Here is a 23,279-nt window from a genome sequence, read left to right as displayed (position 1 = left end):
GTATGTTCTCAAAGAAAAGGCTGTTATTTTAACAATATCTTTAATTTATATTTTAAAAAAATCTTGTCTACAAGGAACTCAGGGTGTTTTTATTCGCTGGTTAGCAAATATTTACTAAGTAGCTAGGATGTTCAAGGCACTGTACATAGGAAGATAATAGTAAAAAGATAGAAATAGTCCTTGTTTGTGGAGCTTATATAGAAGAAGAAAACACAAAACAACCAATTATACAACTGAGTACGTAATCATAATTGTAATGAGCATCATAAGAAGGCAGGGAGATGCAGGGGAATATAGCAAGGACACATAACCCCATATGGAGGGGCCAGACAAGGATTTTCAGAGGATGTGAAATTTAAGCAAAGATCTAAAGAATGAATGAAGATTAGCGATGAGAAGGGAGTTGATGAGCAGAGGTTGAGGAGGAACAGTCTAAGCAGAGGGCACATGCCCAAAGGCACTGAGGCAGAAATGAAGGAACTAAAACAGTATAGCTGCAAAGCAGAGAACAACGGGACCAGCGGCGAAGGATGAGACTGGAGCAAAGGCAGGGCCAAATCTTAGCAATCTAATGGCACATGTTAAAGAGTTGGGGTTTTATCTATTGAGAAACTATAAGTCTCCTTCAGGAGGCTGCTGTTTCTTGAATCAAAAGTACCTTAAGAAAGAAAATATAAACTTTCTGGGATGGTACCCAACCTCCCCCACCATTTGACTCCAGCCCAGGTCGCCATTCCATTTCTTGGAACATCCTCCTACCATTCCCGGCACACCCTATAAGACCAGTATCCTTCGTGCTTACCTGTTGGAAGCAGCTGCGAACGCTGGGTTCAATATTACTGCCTCCAAAAGCCGCTACTTCTCCCAGCTGCCGAGGGATCTGGATGGCATCGTGAAGTAACAGGCCGAGCTGCCTCTGGTCACACATTTCTGTCGGCCCTGCCACTTCCTTAAAGAGATCTACAAGGAGGAGAGGCAACACGTTAACTTCCAACTGCCTATACTGGTCTTTGACATAAAACAGATCTTTGGGTATGGAGACTGAAGGATGTAGATTAAAAAAAATTCACAGGGGCATGAAGCAGATGAGTTGTCTCCTGAATTCCAACAACCTTGACATTCTGCATGTCTGTAATCAGGAACTGGGTACCCACATGCTTCTTAAAACAACCTGCTATTGTATGTCAATACCTATAAATAGACCAATAAATGTTTCCTTTTTAAATGGTACAAAAAATGCACATGGGTTCTTTTAGTGGTCTCAAAAGGGTTTTCCTTCTTATTGAAAAAGATAGTGAGCAAAAACGAAGCTTCCTTCATGATTTGTCAAAGGAATAAACTTACTTTAAGTAGCAAATCTTTAAATTTTAACAGATTTTTTTTACTAACTGTTCATGTTCACTCCTAAATTCAATATTCTATTATATATAAGTGTGTGTGTATATACATTTTTACTTCTTTTAAAGGTTTCTATACTCAAATCTATTTTATATAAGAAACATTAAAAAGTACAAGGAGGTATGTTTTATTTTTAGGTGTTTTCTTAATGCCCAGTCTCTCATTCCTTATTAACTATACAAGTTATTTTTGTTTTACTTCATTTCACGTAATAATATACACTTATTCAAATTTTAAGGATTTATTAACAAAAACTCATCCACACTTTCACATAGCTCAGGCTTTTCTATTCACTAAACAAAACAAACACTAAGCTGTTTTATAATATTCTTGATTCAATAAAATCAAAACTCATTTCTTCTTTCCAGTATTGGTTTATCTTTTATTCATCACTTGCAATATTTTGAAGATTAAAATTAAATTCTCTCATTGGAGAGATTACACATTTCAGAAATACGTTTGAAGGTATGTGTGCAGATAAAAGACATCTTTATATATTATACTGTGTAGAATTTGGTTTTTCCTCTATAACTACAGCCACCATGTTGAAACTCTTTCTAGTGTTCTCAGGTTACCACCCGATGATGCGCTTGAAAAAGAAAGGGGAGGAAGGAATCATTGATGTAGGAAAACAGATCACGCTTACATTTTAAGATTCATGATAAATCTTGAGGTTGAATGTGCATTTGCTTCCCAGCACCGTGACATAACTGTTACTTTCAGAGAAACCTACATTCTTGCAGGGGCACATGAAAATTACAAATCACAGATTATAAAAAAAATCCTTTTCTAATTTTGGTACCCTGAGGAAATGTTCATTAACATTTTCCTTCCCCACTTATAACAGAAATAACTTTTTAGCTTTGAAAACGGTATCTTTTGACAACTGTGATGCGGAAGACGATTCGAATTCGAGATACATAAAGTGCCACCAAAGAAAGCCTCGTGCGAAGCTTTTCTCTGCACAGTTTGCTAGGTTCTGACTCTATCAAGGCACCTCAACTCCTGATCCCACGGTCAGCTTTCCATTTCATACAAACCCCTATCTCTTTTCCCGGACATTCTTGTCAAACCATGTAAGAAAAACAAGCCATCACGTTCTAGACCTGAGAATCAAATCACCTCCCAGCCTTCCCAGAAAATAAAAGTTGTTTTAAATGTGTGCATGTTCACATAAGACGAAAAACTCAACTAAGCTCACAGGACCTGTGATCAAACACCCTCTTGTTTTGGTGTCTCTCCATCATGAAATATCCCTATCCGTCTTCCCCAAATGCATGGATATGTCTGTAAAGAATCATCTGGGAATATGTAGGGCAGGATCAAGGAACTCACATTTTATGGACAAAAACAATAAAGAGATATTGTACAATACTTAAGAGTTGGAGACACAGCAGCAATTGCTGCCATTTATTTAACAACAGTCATATGTAGGGACTTTTCACATATTATCTCTAATTGATTTCAAAGCAAGAATTATTAGCTTCATTCTTCAGTTGAAGAAAATTCACTAAATTTCATCTTTCTGAAATGTGAAATGGAAGTAATAACACCTCTTAGCTGGTGGTATTCAATGGGATCATGTAACCCGCTTAAAGATACTCTGCCACTAAGGTAGAGCTGGGATGACAAGGCAAGTGCCCCAGCTCCCGAGCCTCTCCCTCTCCAAATGTCAGGATGCCCTTCATGAACTGACAGCTAAAGGGACACCACTGATTGCTTTGGTCATAAAAACAAATATAAAATGAGAAAATATTTTATCACATTTTATTTTCTCATGCTATAAAATATGATTATTTGTCTGACTATGTCTCTAACAATTCTAGTCTATCAACTATTTTCAGCATTGGAAGGACACAAGGTTCTCGTATAGAGTATAGTACCAAGGTCCTGGTCCATCTTAACTCTTTCTTTAGCATGGGAAGTACAGAGAAGTAGAAAAAGTTTGGGCTTTAGAGTCAGAAAAGTCTACAATTTAATTCTAGCCCCACGATTTATTGTCTCTGCAGCCTTTGACTAGATTTTTAACATTTCTCAGCATTAATTTTTTTCAGCTGGTAAATGGGAATCACAATGCCTATATATTGGAGTGATTATGCTAAGAATTAAATGAGATACAATTTGTAGTTGGTTCTCACTCCCTCAGGGCCCCTCACTTCTTGATCCTATAATCAGCTTTTCACTTCCCACAAACTCACATCTCTGCATTGCCACCCTTTGTCTGACCTCGTGCACGTACAGTAAGGTTAGAAAAAATAGGAACTCTTATTACTAGCAAATCATATGAAGTAAGTCTCCAACAAGTTGATACCATTATTATTACTAAAAACATTACTGGTGTAGGAAGGTCTTACATACATCGGTATTTCTCTTCTAAGAGGCCTTTGGAGAGAGACATCAACCCGATCTTCAGGCTCTGCACTCTTATTTTCCCAGTCCGACCCCTGAAATTACAAGAATCTCACCGTCAGATGCATTTAAAACTGGATGGAGTATGCTAATTATTTCTGAATACCTATTTTTTGAGGGTAAACTATTAAAAGATAATTGCATCTTTAAGATACAGCTTTTCTATTTACTTTTAACAATTAATGTTAAACTCAAACATAATTTCATGACATTTTATTTGTGTGTTTCACCTAGTGTGGAAGAATATATACCCTCACATCACTTTACACACAACATATAAACTAGGAAGAACAAACAGAGGTAAAATGAAAATGATAATTATAAAGCTGAAAATATTTCTTTTTTTTTTTTTTTGAGGAAGATTAGCCCTGAGCTAATATCTGCCACCAATCCTCCTCTTTTTGCTGAGGAAGAGTGGCCCTGAGCTAACATCCACGCCCATCTTCACAACTGGGATCTGACCCGGCAAACCCCGGGGGCTGCAGAAACAGAGTGCGCGAACTTAACTCCTATGCCACTGAGCCAGCCCCAAGATTTCATTTTTATAAATACTATGAGTTAGAAATCTATCTGTTAATAATTATAAATGCAAGATTCAAAATAAACAGCTTGAGCTATATATAATATGCATGTGACAATACAGCAAGAAAGGTATAGTGATATATCTAAAAACAAATGTAAGAAAACTGACTAGAAAATTAACATATACTGAGGGCTTATAACTTGTTGAATACTTAAAAACTTATTGTCCTCTGTCAATGCAGTTTTTATAAATTACTATTGCAATTAGAATATTCAAAGATCTTACGCAGACAGGTGTGCAATCTCTATTTGGGGAAGTTTCAAATTACAGTTAGATACAAAATGTATTAATTAACCAACACCAGAAAACAGCTTCATACTATGCCAATGAGAGCCCATTTCAACTTCACTTATAAGGTGAATAGAAGAAAGATTTTATTTCATATTTAAAAGCATAGAGTTTTCTTTATTCTGTCATTTAGCAAAGAATTACTGAGTTGTCTACCAAATGTCACTCTGTACTAGATCCTGGAGATGGGGAAAGGAAATTGCAAAAACTCCAAAAATTAATAACATATGATCCTCGCTATGGGATAACACACAGTCCAGAAAAAAAGTCTTTATTGTTATTTTCATTATTTCATTTAAACAGGGTAAGTTTTCAGTTTAGGTTGTTATTGTGAACTTTCTTATGATATGTTTTCAATACACAAGTACAGTACACTCAAAACCTATAACTAAATGTTTACATAACTATATGAATACATAAATTTTAGTAATTCATGCTATTTAAAAATAGATAAATATCTGTGTCATGTAACTTTAATTTTAGCTAGTCTGTCAAACTATATTTAAATCTTGATGATATTGACATTTTACTATTAATACTAGTTGATACATCTTCCATTCTCAAATTATAAATACTCAAGTAAGTTTCTGTATACATACCATGACATATAAAATATAAAATAAATAAAAAAGGAAAATATGCCTAGGGATTGGTAAAATGTCTTTTCAAAACAGTCCCTCAATAGCCTAGAGTTTATAATCTATATTAAATAATATCCAACAAATTTATTGAACCCTTACTATGTATGTGTACAACATTCAGAATTGGCCTATGAAATAACTAATACTTAAATTTTAAAACAAATATAGCCACTATAAGCAGAAATCCAAGTTAACATACTCATTCCAGTTTCTCACAATTACAGAAACACTAGTTTCAAATTAACCTTAAACAGAGCCAAGCGATGAACTATGTTTCTACTTCATATTTTTTAGGTATGTCCTAATTATCACATGAAAATAGCCTATATCTGTTTTCTTCCTTCCAAAAATCAGGAAATTTTATTCTCTGGACACAATCTGACAATAGACTTGAGGAAGAGAACAAAAGGCTGTGTGAGTGGACTAGTAGATGATTGTGGCTAAGGACAAAGCATCCCTTAAGGGGAAAAAGATCAAACTGCTATGTATTGGAGGACGACCTTCAGTCTATAGCAACAACTCAAGAAAGAAACATCATCAAGAAGAGCACCGGAAATGTCAACCATCCATTCATCACACTGTCAACAGTTATGAAGGCTTACTGTGATCCCAGCACTGTTCTGTGTACTGTAGGGATCAACAGAAAAGTACAAGACACGATTCTACCCATGAGAAGCTCACACACCAGCTGGAGAAGTGAGACAAGAAAACAACTAGAGAATCATACGAAAATATGAGACCAACATTTATGCATGGAAATAACCAAGTAAAAGATAATTGTGGCTGATTAGGCATTAATGATTAGTGATCAGTCTGAGCAGCCATTAGTCTCACAACATTTGATAGAGAAGATAAGCCTAAAATCAGACATTGAAGGCATGACCTGGCTGGACTGTCCTAACCAGGAGAAAGTAAATTATCACAGAAAAAGCCTGGGCAAGAGGACAGAGGCAAGGTAGCAAGCACCAGAGACAGGATGCATTCAGGTGCAAGCAAGGATTTGCATCAAGGCTAAACAGCTGATAAAGTTGTCCAGGTCACATGGGGCCAGATGATAGAGAGCTCTGATATTAAATAAGATATCTGGATTTAAGAGGGAATAGGGAGGCAACGAAATTTATCAGTGACTGACATAACCCAATATTTAAGTATTTGGTCCCTGACAGTTTTTGTAACTCACTCCTGAAATTAGTTTAACTGGAAAGACATGCACCTTATAAAATTATATCCATCTTGGAATAGTGGAAAAACATGACATAACACTTCAGCAAATGAGGTTAATATTTTCTGTAGGGACAAAAATATTTAAACCAAGTGCTCCAGACTATTGATTTAAATCACGATTTAAACACTTTTGATTTCCATTAAATTTAGAGGGAAGATCGTGAAATTAAGACTTTTTAACCTGGGAAGAAGAAGACTGAGTGAGGCCGTGAACTCACAAATGAAATCAATTTTCTCTTTATAGTTTATAAAGTCTTGTCTCCATATATTAGTTCATTTGCCCTCCACAATCACCGTAGGGATGGTAAGCAGGGCAGATATTTTTATCTCAATTTTTCAGATGAGAAATTGAGATGTCAAATGTTAAGTGGCTGCCAACTTACAAAGCAATCAGAACCAAAAATTTGGATTCTTGTCATCCACAACAGAAGAAAATAGATTTTTTTTTCACAAAATTCAGACTATTAGGAGTTGGGTACATGTTAAAACTTGAAAGAAACACCAAACTTAATATAATTTACAAAGTACTATTTTTCTTAGCTATGGCAAGATGGTAGGAATAATCAAGTGATTATCACAAAATCTGAATGTCAGTTCCCTATGTATCACCAATATGCAATAGGTGGCTGTGGATAAATTGTCTTGTCTCAGTGGGTCAGTCTCTCAACCAATAAAATGAAGAGGGCGGAGCGGAAGATCCTCAAAGTCCATCCACTTCCAGAATTCTATAATCTCCTGGGTGCGCATCACTCTTTATTTTAAGAGCTGGCTGATTATACTTCAAAAGCTGAAAATACCAGTTCTGGTGGCATCATACTACACAAAGTAAGGCAGTCAAAAACATATGGTTGAGGCTGGCCTGAAGGCACAGCAGTTAAGTTCACACATTCTGTTTGGCAGCCCGGGGTTCGCTGGTTCGGATGCTGGGTGCAGACCTACACACTGCTTGTCAAGCCATGCTGTGGTAGGCATCCCACATACAAAGGAGAGGAAGATGGGCATGGATGTTAGCTCAAGTCAGTCTTCCTCAGCAAAAAGAGGAGGTTTGGTGGCAGATGTTAGCTCAGGGCTAATCTTCCTCAAAAAACAAAAAAAAATATGGTTAATGAATGAGCATCAGAATAGCTGAATGCATGGAAGGGTTAGATCATGGTACCATTTCCAAGGCTCAGGGACTTCTCAGGGGTCCATAATATCCTGGTGCATTGCATGGAGCAGATGATAGTTCTACCAGATTCTCAAAGGGAACTAACAACTTGAAAGGAATAAGTAACTCTTGTTTAGATAAACGAATAAGTCATAGTTGTTAGAGAAATTTGGGCAATCAACTCCAGCCATCTGAGATGACAATCACAGGAGTAACTGTTTTTTCCTTAGGTTAATTCATAACATTCCTCTCCAAGATAGAAAAATAGACTGAATGGATACCCTTCTGACCCAGCACGGTCTTTGCTATATTTCTTTGGCATGGAAGGGAGATAAATCCTAAAAGCTTTTCCCTTTAAAATGGAAAATTTTAAGACACTGTCTTTTGAAATAAGAAACAGTACCTTAGTGGTAGCATTTCCCACGTGTTCACATTGGACAGTGGAAAGTGGAAAGACATCAACATTTAACTCCCTGGAATATGAATTGCAACATTTCACATATTGTGTCCTTCCCAACTAAGTGGCACTTTTCCTTTCAGGCTGTCCGGTGAGAACAGCATATGTATGTGTTATGGGCTGAGTAAAATTCTCCTAAAAGTCCTATGTTGAAGTCCTAACTCTCGGTACCTCAGAATGTGACTATTGTCTGGAGAAAAGGTCTTTAAAGAGGTAGTTAAGGTACAATGAGGTCATTAGGGTGGGCCCTCATCCAAGAGGACTGCTGGCCTTACAAGAACAGGAGAATAGGACACAGGCACATACTGAAGAAAGACCACGTGAGGACACAGGGAGAAGACAGCCATCTACAAGGCAAGGACAGAGGCCTCAGAAGAAACCAACCCTGCTGACACCTTGATCTCAGACTCCTGGTCTCCAGAACTATGAGAAAATAAAGGTCTGTTCGTTAAGCCACTAGCCTGTGGTACTTTGTCATGGCAGCCCTACCAAGCCAAGGTAGTCCGTTATAGCCAAAGAATGACCTAACATCGTCTCCATTCTTCTTTAAAATATGGCTCAAAATATGCACCTCTGCATACTCCATAAGGCTTAATGGAGTCTTTAACTAAGTATCCTATGAACTTAGCATTCTTCCTGGGGCATAAAATTAAATTATAGACTTTGTACTTAAAACACCTAATTTTGGTGAATTTATAACAGAAAATGTCCTTATTTGGAGATTTAAAAAATTGAAGATTAACTTAACAATAAATTTACACTAACATTCATATTTTACCCTAGGAACATGAAAAACTGCATTAAAATGAAATCTATTAAAAGATCTCCGACAGCGGTCCAGTAAATCCACATTCACGTTGGTAACTGAGATTCATGCTCTCTGTTCTTCAGTGAGTTTCTTAAGAGCTCTCAAGCACACACTGGCTACTTGATTATTAAAAAAAGACTTTGTTAAGATATTTGTGACTACTGAAGATAAAAGATTTTTCTAATCAAAAGAATAAACAAAATTTTAACTAAATCATCTCTGAAGCTATTGTCATCATTTACCTCTTATACAGAATCAATCAGCAGCTAAATGTGCCATTTATGAACTATCATCTATCTTCTTTCTCTCTAAATCAAATAAAAGGCTGACAAACACAAATTTTCACATAGCTAATTAATGGAAAATAACTTTCAGAGTCTGAGAGAAAAACAACACTTCTAATTTTCTTATTTCATCTTTGCATACTTTAACCCCCTACCAGAAGAATGAATAATTCCTAAGGTTTCAGAAATGTCAGCCCACAGCAGGTCTTTCTAGAATTGATTATTTCACAAATGCATTGCCATATTTAAAAAAGCCAAATTAATGGCAAATGAGTTATGCTTGAAGTTGAGTGCTCTCTATGTAACAGTGAGCATCTAATTAAATTACATATATTAGAGAGTCCTATAGCATAAATTATTTAAAACACCACATATACACAAACCACCATTGCAATAAGTAAAGCTAATACCAAAAGACAAATTACATCTCTTTAATTGCCATTCAAATTGCTCTTAAGTTGTCATACAAAATTTGCAGAGTAGATTATTATGAACCAGTAAATTATTTTAACACCTAACAATAAATACAAAATTTCATCTTTTGGGAAAAAAAAAATACGAGAGCCCATTCCAGAAGGAGAAGGAAATGGGACTGACTTATACTAGGTTTCCCCTGGCGTGGTGACAAAAAAACACTATGAATTTGACAGCCTTTACAAATTGAAGCAAAATCTTAAAATTATAGATGGACATCCTGTTTTGGTCTATAGTAGGCTAAGAGCTCAATTTTTGGAAAGCCATTCCTTTTCAACAATTAACATAAACATTTCCACTGGATAAAGTACTTTCTAAAAAATTCACTTAAAATATTTAGACATTTTGCATTATCAACATATTTCATTCAATGGTTGTATTCTAATGGGAGAAAACGCAAACTTACGTGTCATATACATTGAGCAGCCAGTTGAGACACATGTCCACACAGAGAGGAACGTTGACCAGCTCCTTATGCGTCTGTTCAAGGCCGTCATAAGTTGTTGTCAGACAGTTGATGACATCTGGGACACTAAGGAGCTGATCATTTTGGTTCAGTTTGTGCTGTTTGAAAACTTCATTTGTTGTATTCAACTCTAAGAGATCCACTAATCAGGTGAGAAAAAGGAACGTGAACAGTCAGCGCATTACATACCAACACGGAAACCAACACCTTTCTACTCTAAGTGTTGAGCTTGATTCTTCAATTTAAGAATCTACCCTTTATAGCTAATTTCAATTTTTAAAGAAATAAATAGCATTTCCATCCTCACATTTTTAAACTCTTCTTTTATCTACATCTTTTATTTTTATGCTTTGAATTGAAGCTCTGTCGCTTTTCAATCTGATCCCACTTTTCACTCTTTGGAATATTGATTTTTCCTACTTTCCTTTTCTGGCTTTCCTCTCTTCAGGCTCCTTCTACTTTTACATATAGGAAGGCATAAATTTCTCAATCTATTCCAAATGGTAGAACACCTAAAATATTCCATTGCTTTTCTCCCAACTCCTTAGAGCAGCCTGCTTCCCATCCTCCCATTCATCCTTTATATTACTGCCAAACTAATCGTTCTTAAACAGTTTCTCAGCATGCACAGCATGAGATACAAAGTTCACTGAAGATGTTCAGTTGAAAAAACAGGTTCTGTAGAAAAATAATAGCTCCCCGCTGCCGAATGAATTAAGCCTTATCTATAAGGTCCTCACAATCTGGCCTAGCCTGGTTTGCATCCCGTGATGCTTCAGCATTTAGGCAACTTGTAGCTCAGGAGGATTATAGAGGTTCACAGGGCAGACCCAACGTCTGTGGGTCTTCACGTATTTGCTCCCACATATAGAACCTCTACAGTGGGTACGGCCGGTGCTGCAGCATGCATGGTGGGCACAGAAGGGTAAGGCAGAGCCCTGCCCTCAAAGATGGCCAGTCTGGGAAGGAGGAAAGCACACTGATAACCATACTAAAAGGAGGAGGGTAAGTACCCCAAGAGAAGAATACATGCATTTCTATGAGAGCTCTGACTGCCAGAAGAGTGTAAGGACAAATTGAAAAGACTCCCTGGGAAGGTGGGCTTTGAAATGGGCCTTAAAGAATAGATAAGAGATGAGAGATCCATGTAAAACAAGGAAAGAATTCCGGGATGATAGAACTGCTTGAGAAAAGACAAGAATTCAAAGAAGTCCAGGGGGCTCTAAGGAATGAGGGATGGCAGTGTGGACGACCTGTGGCTTATACACGGGTGGCATGTGGTGGCAGTGAGCTAGACACGCAGAGCTCAAGGGGCAGGCACATGCTGCCCCAGGGGAGGCCCTCAGAGGCCAGCAGGAAGAGTTGAGACAAAAAACAAGACATTTTACACAATCTTTCTTTTTAATCAACTTTGAGTCATTCGGTAGCTAACTGAAAACAGGCAAACACAGATTATCGAGCTACCCTGTATCTACATATTTATTGAGAGTGGGAATGACTCATAAATCTAAACATGTGGGTTTGGCAAATTACAGACCCCACGTGAATTGAACGTCTGCTCATGGAAATCACTGCTTTGTAAAATTCTCCCCTTTTCTCCCTATTTAATTTTTAACATTAAAAAAAATAAGCTCAGGGGAACTTTTAAGAAATAGATATAACCAGCTACTTCCTCTGCCTGATGCAAAATGTTCCCCTCAAAAAACACGGCATATTTTGACAGTCACATAAAATGAACAAATAGTTTCCTTCGTATTTATCTATTTTTAAACAGTGAATAACCACTAATTTTGAATTTTTAAAGACATTTATGAAATGTGTCCACTGTAGCTGCTTAAACACCATATAATGATTTATTGTTTTAAGTTATCTACCGTGGAAAAGAACTGTCTAAAATTATACAGATTAAAATTATTTCTAAAACAACTCAACAGGGAAGACATTTATTTAAGAAGAGAGAAAGAGACAAATATAAAACACACAAGTCTGGATAATAGGTCGATCCATTTCCTTCAGATGTCAAGTATATCACTGATAACATTTCAGCTAATTACAAAAATAATTTGTGTAAGCCTCAAGTGAGTTAGAGATGGTGTCAGAAGAAAACTAAGAACCATCTGGAATTTTCATTGTCATTTTTACCCCACTTCTTGTCACTGTATACTCTTTTCAATTATAAACTTCCAGAGGGCAGGAGCAAAATTCAAATTCATTCTTCAAAGTGTCTGTTGAGGAGACGAGCTTAATAAATGACAGTAGCTACAGAACTATAACTCCACACAGACATAAAGAAACAGATCTGAATACTGCCAAAATGCCCTAAGTTTTCTGAATTCCAACATTAACCAGACCAGCAACACAGCACTGCTATTCTATCCTCACCTGGCATAAAGTGACAACAGACCAAATTCCAAAAGACCATTTCCTGGATCAGGCTGTCCTTGCATTTCTTCTAGGAAAGCCTCTTTTGTGATACACTTTGTAGCTGTGACAGTAATTTGCCACATCCCACAGGCTATCACATCTTCAATTTTTAGTGATTTACTCTGACATTTTACCTTAGTGCCTAAGCCAGGCATACATCTTCCTGAAGTGTGTCACATTTAGGTACCTTTACAGAACTGACTACATTTAAATCACAGAAAATTACGATCTTCTCTTTTCAAAGGGAGACAAATGACAGCTCAGTCATGTGGCAAATGAAACAAACAGCACAATCATTTTCTAAGCAACTTTCAGACTTTTTCTAATCCCACATAGGGGGCACAGGAGATCAAAAGGAAATGGATCATCCTTCTCCTGTTCTGCAAAAAACACACACTGTTTAGCACCTGACCTTGGGCTTCTATGACTCTTCTCCTGTTCTTGAATTTGACCTTTCCTTCTGAGCACCCTTGCCCGTCTCCTCTTCCCGAGACCTCTCAGATATCTGGTGGCACTCAAGGTCTCGTATCTGCCCCTTCACTCTGTAAGCCTGAAGCCCCCACTCACTTTCATTACTTCAATTATTACCCCTCTCCGGAGGACTACAGATCCTATTTTCTCACCCTGATCTCCTGCCTGAATACCTGATCCACATCCCTGCTGCTCTGTTCCCAACTGGAGCTATGCTATTCTCTTTCTGGAATCTCCACCTTAATATGGTCCAAATAAATGTCTTGCCTTCTTATCATGTTGAAGTCCAGGAATGCTGTTACTATCTTGTACAGACCATTGGTCTGCAAGTCCTGAGATACCCTCATGCCCTTCTTCTTTCACTCTCTGCAATTTATCAACTACCAAATGCCCCCAGTCATCAGTTCTCCCTCCACCTTACAAATTCACACCTTCCTCTCCCTCCCACTCCACCGGCCAGCTCAGCCTCCATCATCTTTCACTTGAACCAGTTACTTGTCCTCTGTTCCCTCAGTCCCTGATCTGTCTTAGAGATTGTCTGAATCATACATTCATGTCTGGCCGTATTTCCTAAAGTCCACAAAACAGAAAATGGTTCCATAGCATCCATTCTATAAAGAAGATAGCCAAACACTAAATACAACATTATGAAAACTTGAGGAATGAAAAGCTAAAGGAATCAGAAAAGGTTTCATAAAAATAAGACCTTCAAACTGGACCTAAATTGATTTTAAGGACATTTCTGAATACTGGACAAATAGCTCATAAGCTACTCCGCTTAGATTCCATTATCGGCTGATGTTGCCCGAACTCCACCCAGGCCTTTGATTCTCCTGCATGTAACTCCCTTCCTTCTTATCTCTAAGAGCCGCATGCCTAAATTCTGTGCGGCTTTTAAGGCCTGACTAACATGCTCCCTACTTGAAGAAGTTTGCTTTTTTCTTCTCAGTGAGGGGATCTCTCCCTCATCTGACAGCACTTCCCTTTGGCTTCTCTGCCACTGCCTATCACATAAAGGTTTTAAACCGAAATACAAATGAATAATACAATACATATGTGTGGTCGAAAGAAAAGTAACGGAACAAGCACCTATTAACATCACACTAGAGAAACAGACGGCTACTGATATCTTGGAAGCTCCTTGGAAAAACTCCTTCATTACATCCCCTCACAATCACAAAGAGAACCACTAACGTGTTTCACTTTCAGTTTTTAAAAGTACAGTCATGCACCGCATAACGACGTTTCGGTCAACAACAGACTGTGTGTCTGATGCTGGTCCCGTAGATTAGCACCGTATAAGCTCGGCGTGTAGTAAGCTATACCATGTAGGTTTGTGTAAATACTGTAGAGGAGGAAGAAATTTTCCTCTACCCTTCTAGGTTCTTCTGGCTGGTCCAAGAATTAAATGACATGAGACGGAATAACAGGAGAAAAACAAACAAAAGTTGACTAACATGTATACATGGGAGAAACTCAGGAAAACTGAGCAACTCACCAAAATGGCTGAAGCCCTCACTTTAAATACCATCCTCCGTGAAAGACAAAAAAAAGATGTTGGGGGTGAGGAGAGTCAGAGACTTCAAAGGGAAGGAAGGCAATTCACAGGTAGGTGAAAAGGAGACAACGTTTGGAAAAGAAGTGTTTGACCCCACAGAACAGAACACAGAGGGGAGCCCAAGAAACAAGTTTTCTAGGTTCCTCCCTTCATGTGATGTGAAAGAGACAGCTCACTTCCTGAGACAGGTGTTTTTCATCTGAATTCTTTTAGGCACTTAAAGGAGATACCAGTAACAAGAAAAACTTTTGAGTCTTCTGTTTCTTAAAAATAATCAGCCCAGGGGCTGGCCCCATGGCCTAGTGGTTAAGTTCAGCACACCATGATTTGGGGGCCCGGGTTCGTGGGTTCAGACCCCAGGTGGGAACCTATACCACTGTCAGCCGTGCTGTGGCAGCGACCCACATACAAAACAGAGGAAGATTGGCACAGATATTAGCTCAGGGTGAATCTTCCTAGCAAAAAAAAAAATCAGCCTAAAATAATCCTCATGTTAAAAAGACACATTTTGGGGGGGCAAATTCTATGGTCCTTCAGTACACTCTATGACATTTGCACAATGATGAAATTGCTTAACAATGCATTTCTCAGAAATATCCCTGTCACTGAGCAACACATGACTGTATAGACGTGTCCTTAAATAATGTAGCATTTAGTTCTGCATGCTTTTGGACTATATAGAAATAAATGGAATCAAACTGTACGAATTTCTTCTGCCCCTTGATCTTTTTTCACTCAACTTTATAGTTCCAAGTTTCAACTATGTTGATGCTGATTACTAGTTCATTTATTTTTTGCTGCAGCATCATATCACATTTAGGAATATGCCAAAATTAAGCAAATTTTACTATTAAATGTGCTGCTATAAATCTTCTCATACATATTTTCTGGTGTACTCCTACAGCTTTCAAACTCAAATCATTCACTCAGTATGTCCTAGGAGACTGCTCTGTGCCAGAAATTGTATGAGGGCCCAAGGGGAGAAGAAACCAGACTCGTCCCTCACATGAAAGCTTGGCTCATTTGGGGAGAGAGACAGAAAATGAGTAAATAAATAGAACATCAAACATTATGACAAGAGCCACATAAGGAAAGAACTAAATCTATGAGATAGATCGTCAGGAGGGACCTGCTTTAGAATGGAGTGGCCAAGAGAGCCTCATTAAAGACAGGTGACAGTTCCACTAGGACCCAAGGGAAGAAAAGGGAGCAGCCATGGGAAGAGGACAAGCACAAAGAGCTAAGACAAGAGCTCTGCAGGCAGGAAGAACAGAATACAGAGCTTGCCATTTCTCTTGTCCACCAGAACTGATGCTTCCCATTTCTCTTGTCCACCAGAACTGATGCCAGCCCACCGTGGAGCAGAGTGAACAAGGCTCATGGAGAGGTGGCCCAGGGAAAAGGTCCTTCCATTCTGAGGGCAAAAGGCATCTGTTGTAAGCAGGGGAGTTGTATCTATGTGTCTTGTGCTCTCTCGGAATTTCAGTTCCTTGAGGGTGGGAACCAAGTCTCTATATTGTTTGATCTCCTGCACAATCTTGGAGCCCAATAAATGAATGAACAACGACAGAGCAACGACAGTGTGCCCTCTCCATTAGGATATTATGCTGGGTGGAAATTTACACAAAATGAGAGACAGCCCTTGACCCGAAGCAGTTCTCAACAGAGACAGGGCAATCTTGCGAACATTATCTATCACACAAAGGCACGCATATGGGGCTTATGTGAGAAACAGTCGTTACAGGCAATCATAAAGCTCTGGAAAAATTGGAGGCAGGTGGGATTAGCTTGTAAACGTTTCCAAAAGAAGTAAATTTTTAACAGTATTTGGGAGGAATAAAGGGTTGCAGACCAGTGCAGAGGAAGGGTCAGGGCATTTCAAGTAAACAGAAAGGACGGGAGAGGAAGGAGCAGATTAATCATAAACAGATGAGCTTGAGAAGTGGTGCAAAGGCCCCAGACTGGAGAGCAGTGGGGCAGAGGTGGCAGGAAAAGGAGAGGCCAGGTGGCTTGAGGACATCACCTTGAACATTTCCCATCCAACACACCCAGCACTCCTCTGAGTGTGCACTACTAAACGCCATTGAGTTTAGAAGTTGGAGGCATCTCTCTTACGCTCCTCTCAGGTTTGAAGGAAGGGAGAGTTGAAGGAGCTGAAGCGGGAGCTTTACCAACAGAAGAAAACACCAAATGTGTCAATACGTCTATCCACCCAGAAGTATTACCGTGAACCAGGACCACGCTCATGACACACAGCAGTCTTCCACCAACAAGATTTTGTGGCTGAGTCATTTGTCCTCGTTTTGTAGCTCATCAGGCCTGAGAAGACCTTCCAGATCTGTGAGCTGGATACTGGACACGCAGCTGAGCCTCTTTCAAAACCGTTGTCACCATGGCCACACTGGGCTCACTAAACATCTCTTTTGTGTGTCCTAATTCACTTCCTGTTCCCTTCTGGCTCAACCTACAGATCACTAGCCAGAGTGTGCTGGCTTCACGCTCTTGTACTGGTGATTCTGCCACACTTTCCACAACCACTGCAACCCGCCGGGCATCTCTGGGGCTCTGCAAATACGCCTCAAGGTGTTCTCATCCTTTCTTCCATCGCCTAGTCTGGAGGCATTCTCCAGCCCTTTAGACTTCTCTCCCATACATAGCTTAAGCTTTTCTTCTTTCACATCTTTGCATTGCTGTATCTCCTCTGAGTGATTCTACATTTCTCTTTCCTCAGCTCTCCTCCTGTAACCAGCTTAAAACCTATTGCTGATTTCTACTCACTTTTAAAGAGATTTTTAACCTTAAGATATCATTTTCCTAAGGGTAATTTTCAAAGCCTCACTGAACTGCCTAGACAGACAAGTGTTAACCAAAGATTACAAACACGAATACCTGGAATCATTCAAATTACCCAGGCTGAAAAGTATGCACAAATGTCACTTTCCACGTTAACTATCTGACAATGTCACAAGAGTAGACTCAGTCATTAAAACTACAACCATAAATAGAATCCGGACAGCTTACATCTATACTCCATTACAAGCATTCATATTTCTACTTATATCAGGTTATTTAGTAGGGGAGGGGAATAACCCTTTAGTAAAATGACTGTCACAGAAAATCACTCTGAAGACACTCTCCACAGGAAAAGTTCATACTGATAATACTAAACGTCTTAAGACAGATTGAAAGGAACACACAGCGTTTCAGTTAATTTTCGAAGGGGCCAGTTGAACTTTGGATCAGGGATGTGATCTTCGAGTGTTTCTTTATTATGTGAGTGAATTGAATCAAACTGTTTGGAACCTGACGCTTCCAAATGGATACAAAGTACTAAACAGGCAACAATCTAGTACTTTGATCCCCGGATTTAATCCTCTTAAATTGAGAAGCAGTATCACTTTTGAAAAGGATTTTATGGGACTCCTGTATTTCGCTTAAGTTTGTTCTCCAACTGAGAATGGCATATGTTCATTTGTTTTATCACTGTGCAAGCCGATGGGGGCAATGAGAGAGCATCTAGAGAAACACAGCCAGCTCCTGAGTGAGGGACGCGGAGAATCAGATTAACTCTGCACCACATCACCCTCTCCATTTATCTTTGTCTCAGGAAAACAAAAAAGGCAATCCAAAGAACAGAGAGATTAACTCTGGTAGAATAACTCACAACAGAGCGCTTTTTGTAGTCTTCGGATTTTGATGGCTGTACGGTAGGCAGAGAAACGGACGTTATTCAGGTCAGCTGAAATGGAAAAGGGAAGACACTCAAAAGCAGGCTTATTACTTGACTCCTATTGGAGGGCAAGAATGCATTTGGTTACTTCAGAGCGGGAGAAGTACGGTGTCTGTCTGCATTAGAGTCTTCTCACGTGCAGAGCACTTATTTAAGAAAATAATTAAATGTTCATTAGCACCACGGTGAGACAGCCCAATGCAGAGCTAACGGGAGGATTTTTAGAACGCATTTTCAAAGAGAAAAAGGAGGCAAGTGAGGAAAAGGAAACACAGTTTTCAAAAAATTTTCAATGGCTTCATAAAAATCTACCACACCATAGGCTGAAGGCCCTTCCTCTCCATTGCTAAGAGGAATTCTCCTCCAGGCACATTTTCTCTCTAAGGACAATTAGTTTTCTCTAACAAGGCTGTCCGTCTCCCTGCTCACAAAGCTGGGCTCATTTCTATGCTTCCTCCATCCTGACCTATTTGCTGCTTCTGCCCTTTTACAGATTTGGTTAAAATTATCCTCTAATTAACATTCAATCTTCAGAAATGATAGATTAACTATACTTAATAATACTGTATTGTATATTTGAAAGTTGATAAAAGAATAGATCTTAACAGTTCTCATCCCAAGAAAAAAAATTTTGTAACTACATCTAATGATGGACGTTAGACTTATTGTGGTGATCATTTTGCAATATATACAAACAACGAATCATTACGTTGCACATCTGAAAACAATATAATGCTATATGTCAATTATGTCAATTTAAAAAAATCTTAAAGATTTGGCATTAAGTAAAAAAAAAAAGGTATTACAATTCTTTTTCTGTCTTCTAAAGACAGAGTGTCAATATGAGAGACTAGTAGAGATGGAAGAAAACTCAGAAATCATCGAAGTTTGTTCCCTCATTTTACAAAGTAAATAAACCAGTGGCTTTTCTCTTGCTGGTTCAACCTTTGCGGCTGCCCTCACTCTCCCAAATGGAAGCCCACATCTGAAGAGAGAAAAAGGGCGCCCTCGCTCCTTGAAACGGGGGTGGGCATGAGAACCCCAGGGTGCTGCTCTCCCCCTCCAGCAGCACCGTGGCCCCCACAGAGAAAAGCCTTTGAAAACCATTGAACCAACCTAAAGGAAGCAGCTAACAACACAGTTCAAAGTCCCATTCTATTAGAAATCTACAAGATCAGAATTCTCATCTCATGTGATTTTTTGCATTTTTATTTCAAAATAAATTTAATTTTTAATGACTATTTAGGCAAAATGAAATTAGGCAAGCTAATTTAGTAAGATTCACCAAATAAAAAATGAGCTAAAAGCAAATTTAAAGCAGTGGATTAGAGGTTACTGTATCATAATTGCTTTTGTTTTGTTTTCATACAAAGGTGAAGTTTAAGATAATTCAATAGGAGGGAGGTCAAACCTTTAATTACATTCTTCCTTTTAAAATCAACCGTCTTTGGCTCACACTATTTCAAACCATGCATTCTTTTAGGAAGAAAGGTGAAAAATGTGTTTACTGTACTGCCCTTAGAAATTCAACTGCTTTTATGTGTCAGTGACAAGATCTTTTAAACATAACGTGCCGTGCAAGAAAAGCTGGTGATTAGCTTCCATTTATGAATATACAATTCTCGGTTGTTTAGGTTAATTCATTACTATTAAATAAAACAACACTCACCAAGGGATTGAAAGAGTTCAGTCATTTTAGGATGATCCCAACAGGTTGTCTGTGTTTGATGGCTGGAAAAGAAAAGGCAGGATAGTTAAATAAAAGACACGGGTCACACAGAAAATATGCAAATATAATTTTTATTCCAATTCTTAAAAATACCTGTAAAATTATCCCCATGATAGATCACTCGGAAACCTGGTGTTCAATTGGTAGTTAATATTTGAAGCATCAATAATAAATTTTTATTTGAGCAATTATATCATGAAAACATAGAGGAAAAATTTTGCTTTACCTCTTTCAAAGAGAATTAAAAGTAAAAATGAAAACAGAGAATAAAGTGTGACTGTCATGGACCCTGGGGCCTCGGGCTGGACGCAGCCGGATCAAGGTAGGCCCCAGAGCAAGTCTACTTGTGTTAGGCAGACGGAGATTCTCATTCAGAATAAAGCCTCAGCAAGCAGAAGTTCTCGGAAGAGTTGCTGAACATTAGAAGTCCTAACCACCTTTGCAAAGAACAGAGGAGTGAAGAGTTCAACTCTGGAGAGCATCTCCACCTCACGTTTACTGCGCCTCCCTCCTGTTCAGTCTTGAGTCTCTCCTTCCTCCATGTAAATCTGCCCTTCGCCCCTGCGGGCACCCACTCAGAACCCAGTGTTGCGATAAAGATTATTTTCAGCTGAAGACATCTAAGATTCAACAGATGCAGAAAAAGCCTTCTCTGAGCTTCCTTTATCTGTCTAAAAGCAGCAGCTTCCCGGAAATGAGGCTATCATAAATCCCCTTGCCAAGGGCGTTTCATGGTCATGAAGAAGACAGTAAAACCAGCGGCACCTGCATTAACAAACATTTATCTCAAACCTTCTTATCTCATGTTTGTTCTCCCCCCAAAAAATCACTTATCTTTGCAAAAGAAATCTATTGGTTCTTCCCAGAGGAAGCTTTTCTCCCCAATTCCTTTCCCCTACTAAGTTAAGCCCCAAATTTTAACCATCCCCATGAGTTACTCATCACTGCACGTGCAATACATGCATATATACACCCTTTTGCTCTTGCCAGTCTAACTTAGTTGAATTCACAGGCCCCCAAAAAAGAACCTAAGAGGGTAGAGGAAAAGTTGTTTTCCCTCCCTCACACCTCCTTCATGTGTATCTGGGTTCCCCACTCCTTTCAGGTATGTGTTTCTCTCTTGCCATTTTGACCCCATGTCTCTCTCTCAGCTTCCTTCAGTTAACCAGTAATTTTTTTAAATAGGTATTGAACGGTTTTTCTCATGATCCTTATTCTTCACTTTAAAGGCAAGGTTTATATTTTCTCTTTTTCTGTAAATTCCAAAACTAATTCATAGAATTAGAAGTCTCTTGGGAATAAGACAAGGGTAAAAAAGATCAACGTAGTGATTAAATTAGGTCCCTTCCTTTTGGGTGTATGTGAGGTGAACAGCTCTTAACTTCAAGGGGTCAGTGGCTTTATACTTAAAAATAATTTACTGTCCCTATCTAGGTCAGAATAGGGTAATTACATTCAATAGAACTCAAAAGACTAGTTGGATTACAGTTTTATAAAACTGTTTAATAAACTAAGTGAAATGGCACAGTATATAAGAGAATGATATTCAAACATTCATACAATCAAACTGAAGAGAAATTATTTGTTTAAACTTATGTCATATACAGGAAGTGGGGTATGCTACTGGGAAAAAGACAATCACTGTTCTATAAACACAGGTAACAGAACCCCTAAATAACTCAAAATTTGCTTTGAAAAATACTTAAAATTTATATTTGAAATTGCGTATGTAAAATGTCCTGGAAATTCCAAAATCTCAAACAAAATAACATACCTACAATGTGAGGGTCTGTCTCAGGAAGAGCTGGAAAGTTGTCTGGCTGCCCTGCCTGGTTCTTGACACCAACGCAGAGGTGAATGTTTCTACTCTCTACCTGCTACTGAACACCAGCCAAACCATTCTACCCTTTTACTATCTACATTGCTCCAAAGACCATGGAGACAGTTCTGAAGTTGATCGCCCTGAAATTCTTACTATTCAGTGTGGCCCAGAGCCTGATAGAAATGCAGAGTCTCAGACCCTCAGCCCTCCTGCTGAACCAGAATCTTCATCTTAACAAAATCCCAGGTGATTCATATGCACATTCAAGTTTGGAAAATACTGACCTACAAGGCTCCTAATAAACGAATGAATGTAACAAAGAAGAAAAAGAAAAAAACACACCTCCAATTTTGCTAATAAAACAACCTCGGCCCCACTAGCAATAAGAGTTAAAGAAGCAATTGCTGGAAATATAGTATAATGCAAATAAATTCATCACGGGCTCCCAGTCTTAGAGAGCTTACCAGAATTCACTTGATCTCGTCTCCTCTTTTGCGTAATTTTAATCCCCATGGCAACAGTACTGTCCACAGACACACATCCCATCGTGATGGACCAAACCAAGGCTCAAGAACCAAACGAAAGCTCTGAGCGATGCAGAGCCAAACTTTATACTTAAACAGCACATATAAGTACACTTCCTCTAGAATCACAAGTGTGGTGCTTTGGCAAACAACCCCTCTGGAACCAGGAGGAGAAAACACCCCCTGCACAGTCAGGCGGAGGACTGAGATTTCAATGAGAACACCCGCTTGCTAAGGCTCTTTTCAGTGCAACCACTACTAGGAGCTGAGGGAACACACACATTTGGCAAACAGATGGCGGGAGGGAAACAGCATCTCCCTTTGTGAATTCAATACCAGTTGATACATTAGGCAGAACCGCCAACGCTGAAAATAAACACAGCCTCTGGTTACAAAAGGATAACAGCAGCTCACCAAACAACAACAACAAAAAAAACCCTAGTAGATGCAGTTGGCTGTTACATTTTCTTTCTTTCCTTTTTTTTTTTTTTAAGTGGGGGTAGAGTTTTAAAGCAAAATCCACAATCAACCTAAAGGCTCAAAGTATTTGAACAGCTGCAGATTGCTCAGCTCATTCAGCCAAAATGCTTCCAGCCCTCCCAGAGTCAGCAACCAAAACATTAAAAGCAGCATTTTTTTCTCCCAAAATAACAAAAGTTTAGGTTCTGGCCAATCTCAAATATGAAAGAGAAGTGGGACTTCATAATAATTTTACTAAAAATTCTTTTTTTTTAAGAGGGAATAGACGCAGGAATCTGTCCAAGAATAAAATGAAAAATTAAAAATCTAACAAAGCAGCAATTAACAGCTAAGTCCAATATCATACGAAGCAAACAATAGTG

General features: G+C 38.7%; 1 protein-coding gene across 33 annotated transcripts in view; it reads right to left on the bottom strand.

The window, feature by feature from the left end:
* UTRN (utrophin) overlaps positions 1-23,279 on the bottom strand; it is a 478,862-nt gene that overhangs the window by 52,263 nt on the left and 403,320 nt on the right. For all 33 annotated transcript variants that reach the window (XR_011502522.1, XR_011502525.1, XR_011502539.1 and 30 more), the window contains 5 exons: positions 20,032-20,093; positions 18,297-18,371; positions 10,120-10,321; positions 3,757-3,842; positions 803-960 (listed from right to left, as the gene is read on the bottom strand). Coding sequence is in view for 30 of the 33 variants with exons in the window: in XM_070506675.1 (XP_070362776.1) it covers positions 803-960; positions 3,757-3,842; positions 10,120-10,321; positions 18,297-18,371; positions 20,032-20,093 (583 nt within the window). In the remaining 3 variants the exon portion in view is untranslated. The remainder of the gene's footprint in view (positions 1-802; positions 961-3,756; positions 3,843-10,119; positions 10,322-18,296; positions 18,372-20,031; positions 20,094-23,279) is intronic.

This window comes from Equus asinus, chromosome 1, assembly GCF_041296235.1.
Source record: "Equus asinus isolate D_3611 breed Donkey chromosome 1, EquAss-T2T_v2, whole genome shotgun sequence".
NCBI classification, from domain to species: Eukaryota; Metazoa; Chordata; class Mammalia; order Perissodactyla; family Equidae; genus Equus; species Equus asinus.
The sequence above is the reverse complement of the archived record's forward strand: the minus strand, read 5'-3'. Positions and strand labels throughout refer to the sequence as shown.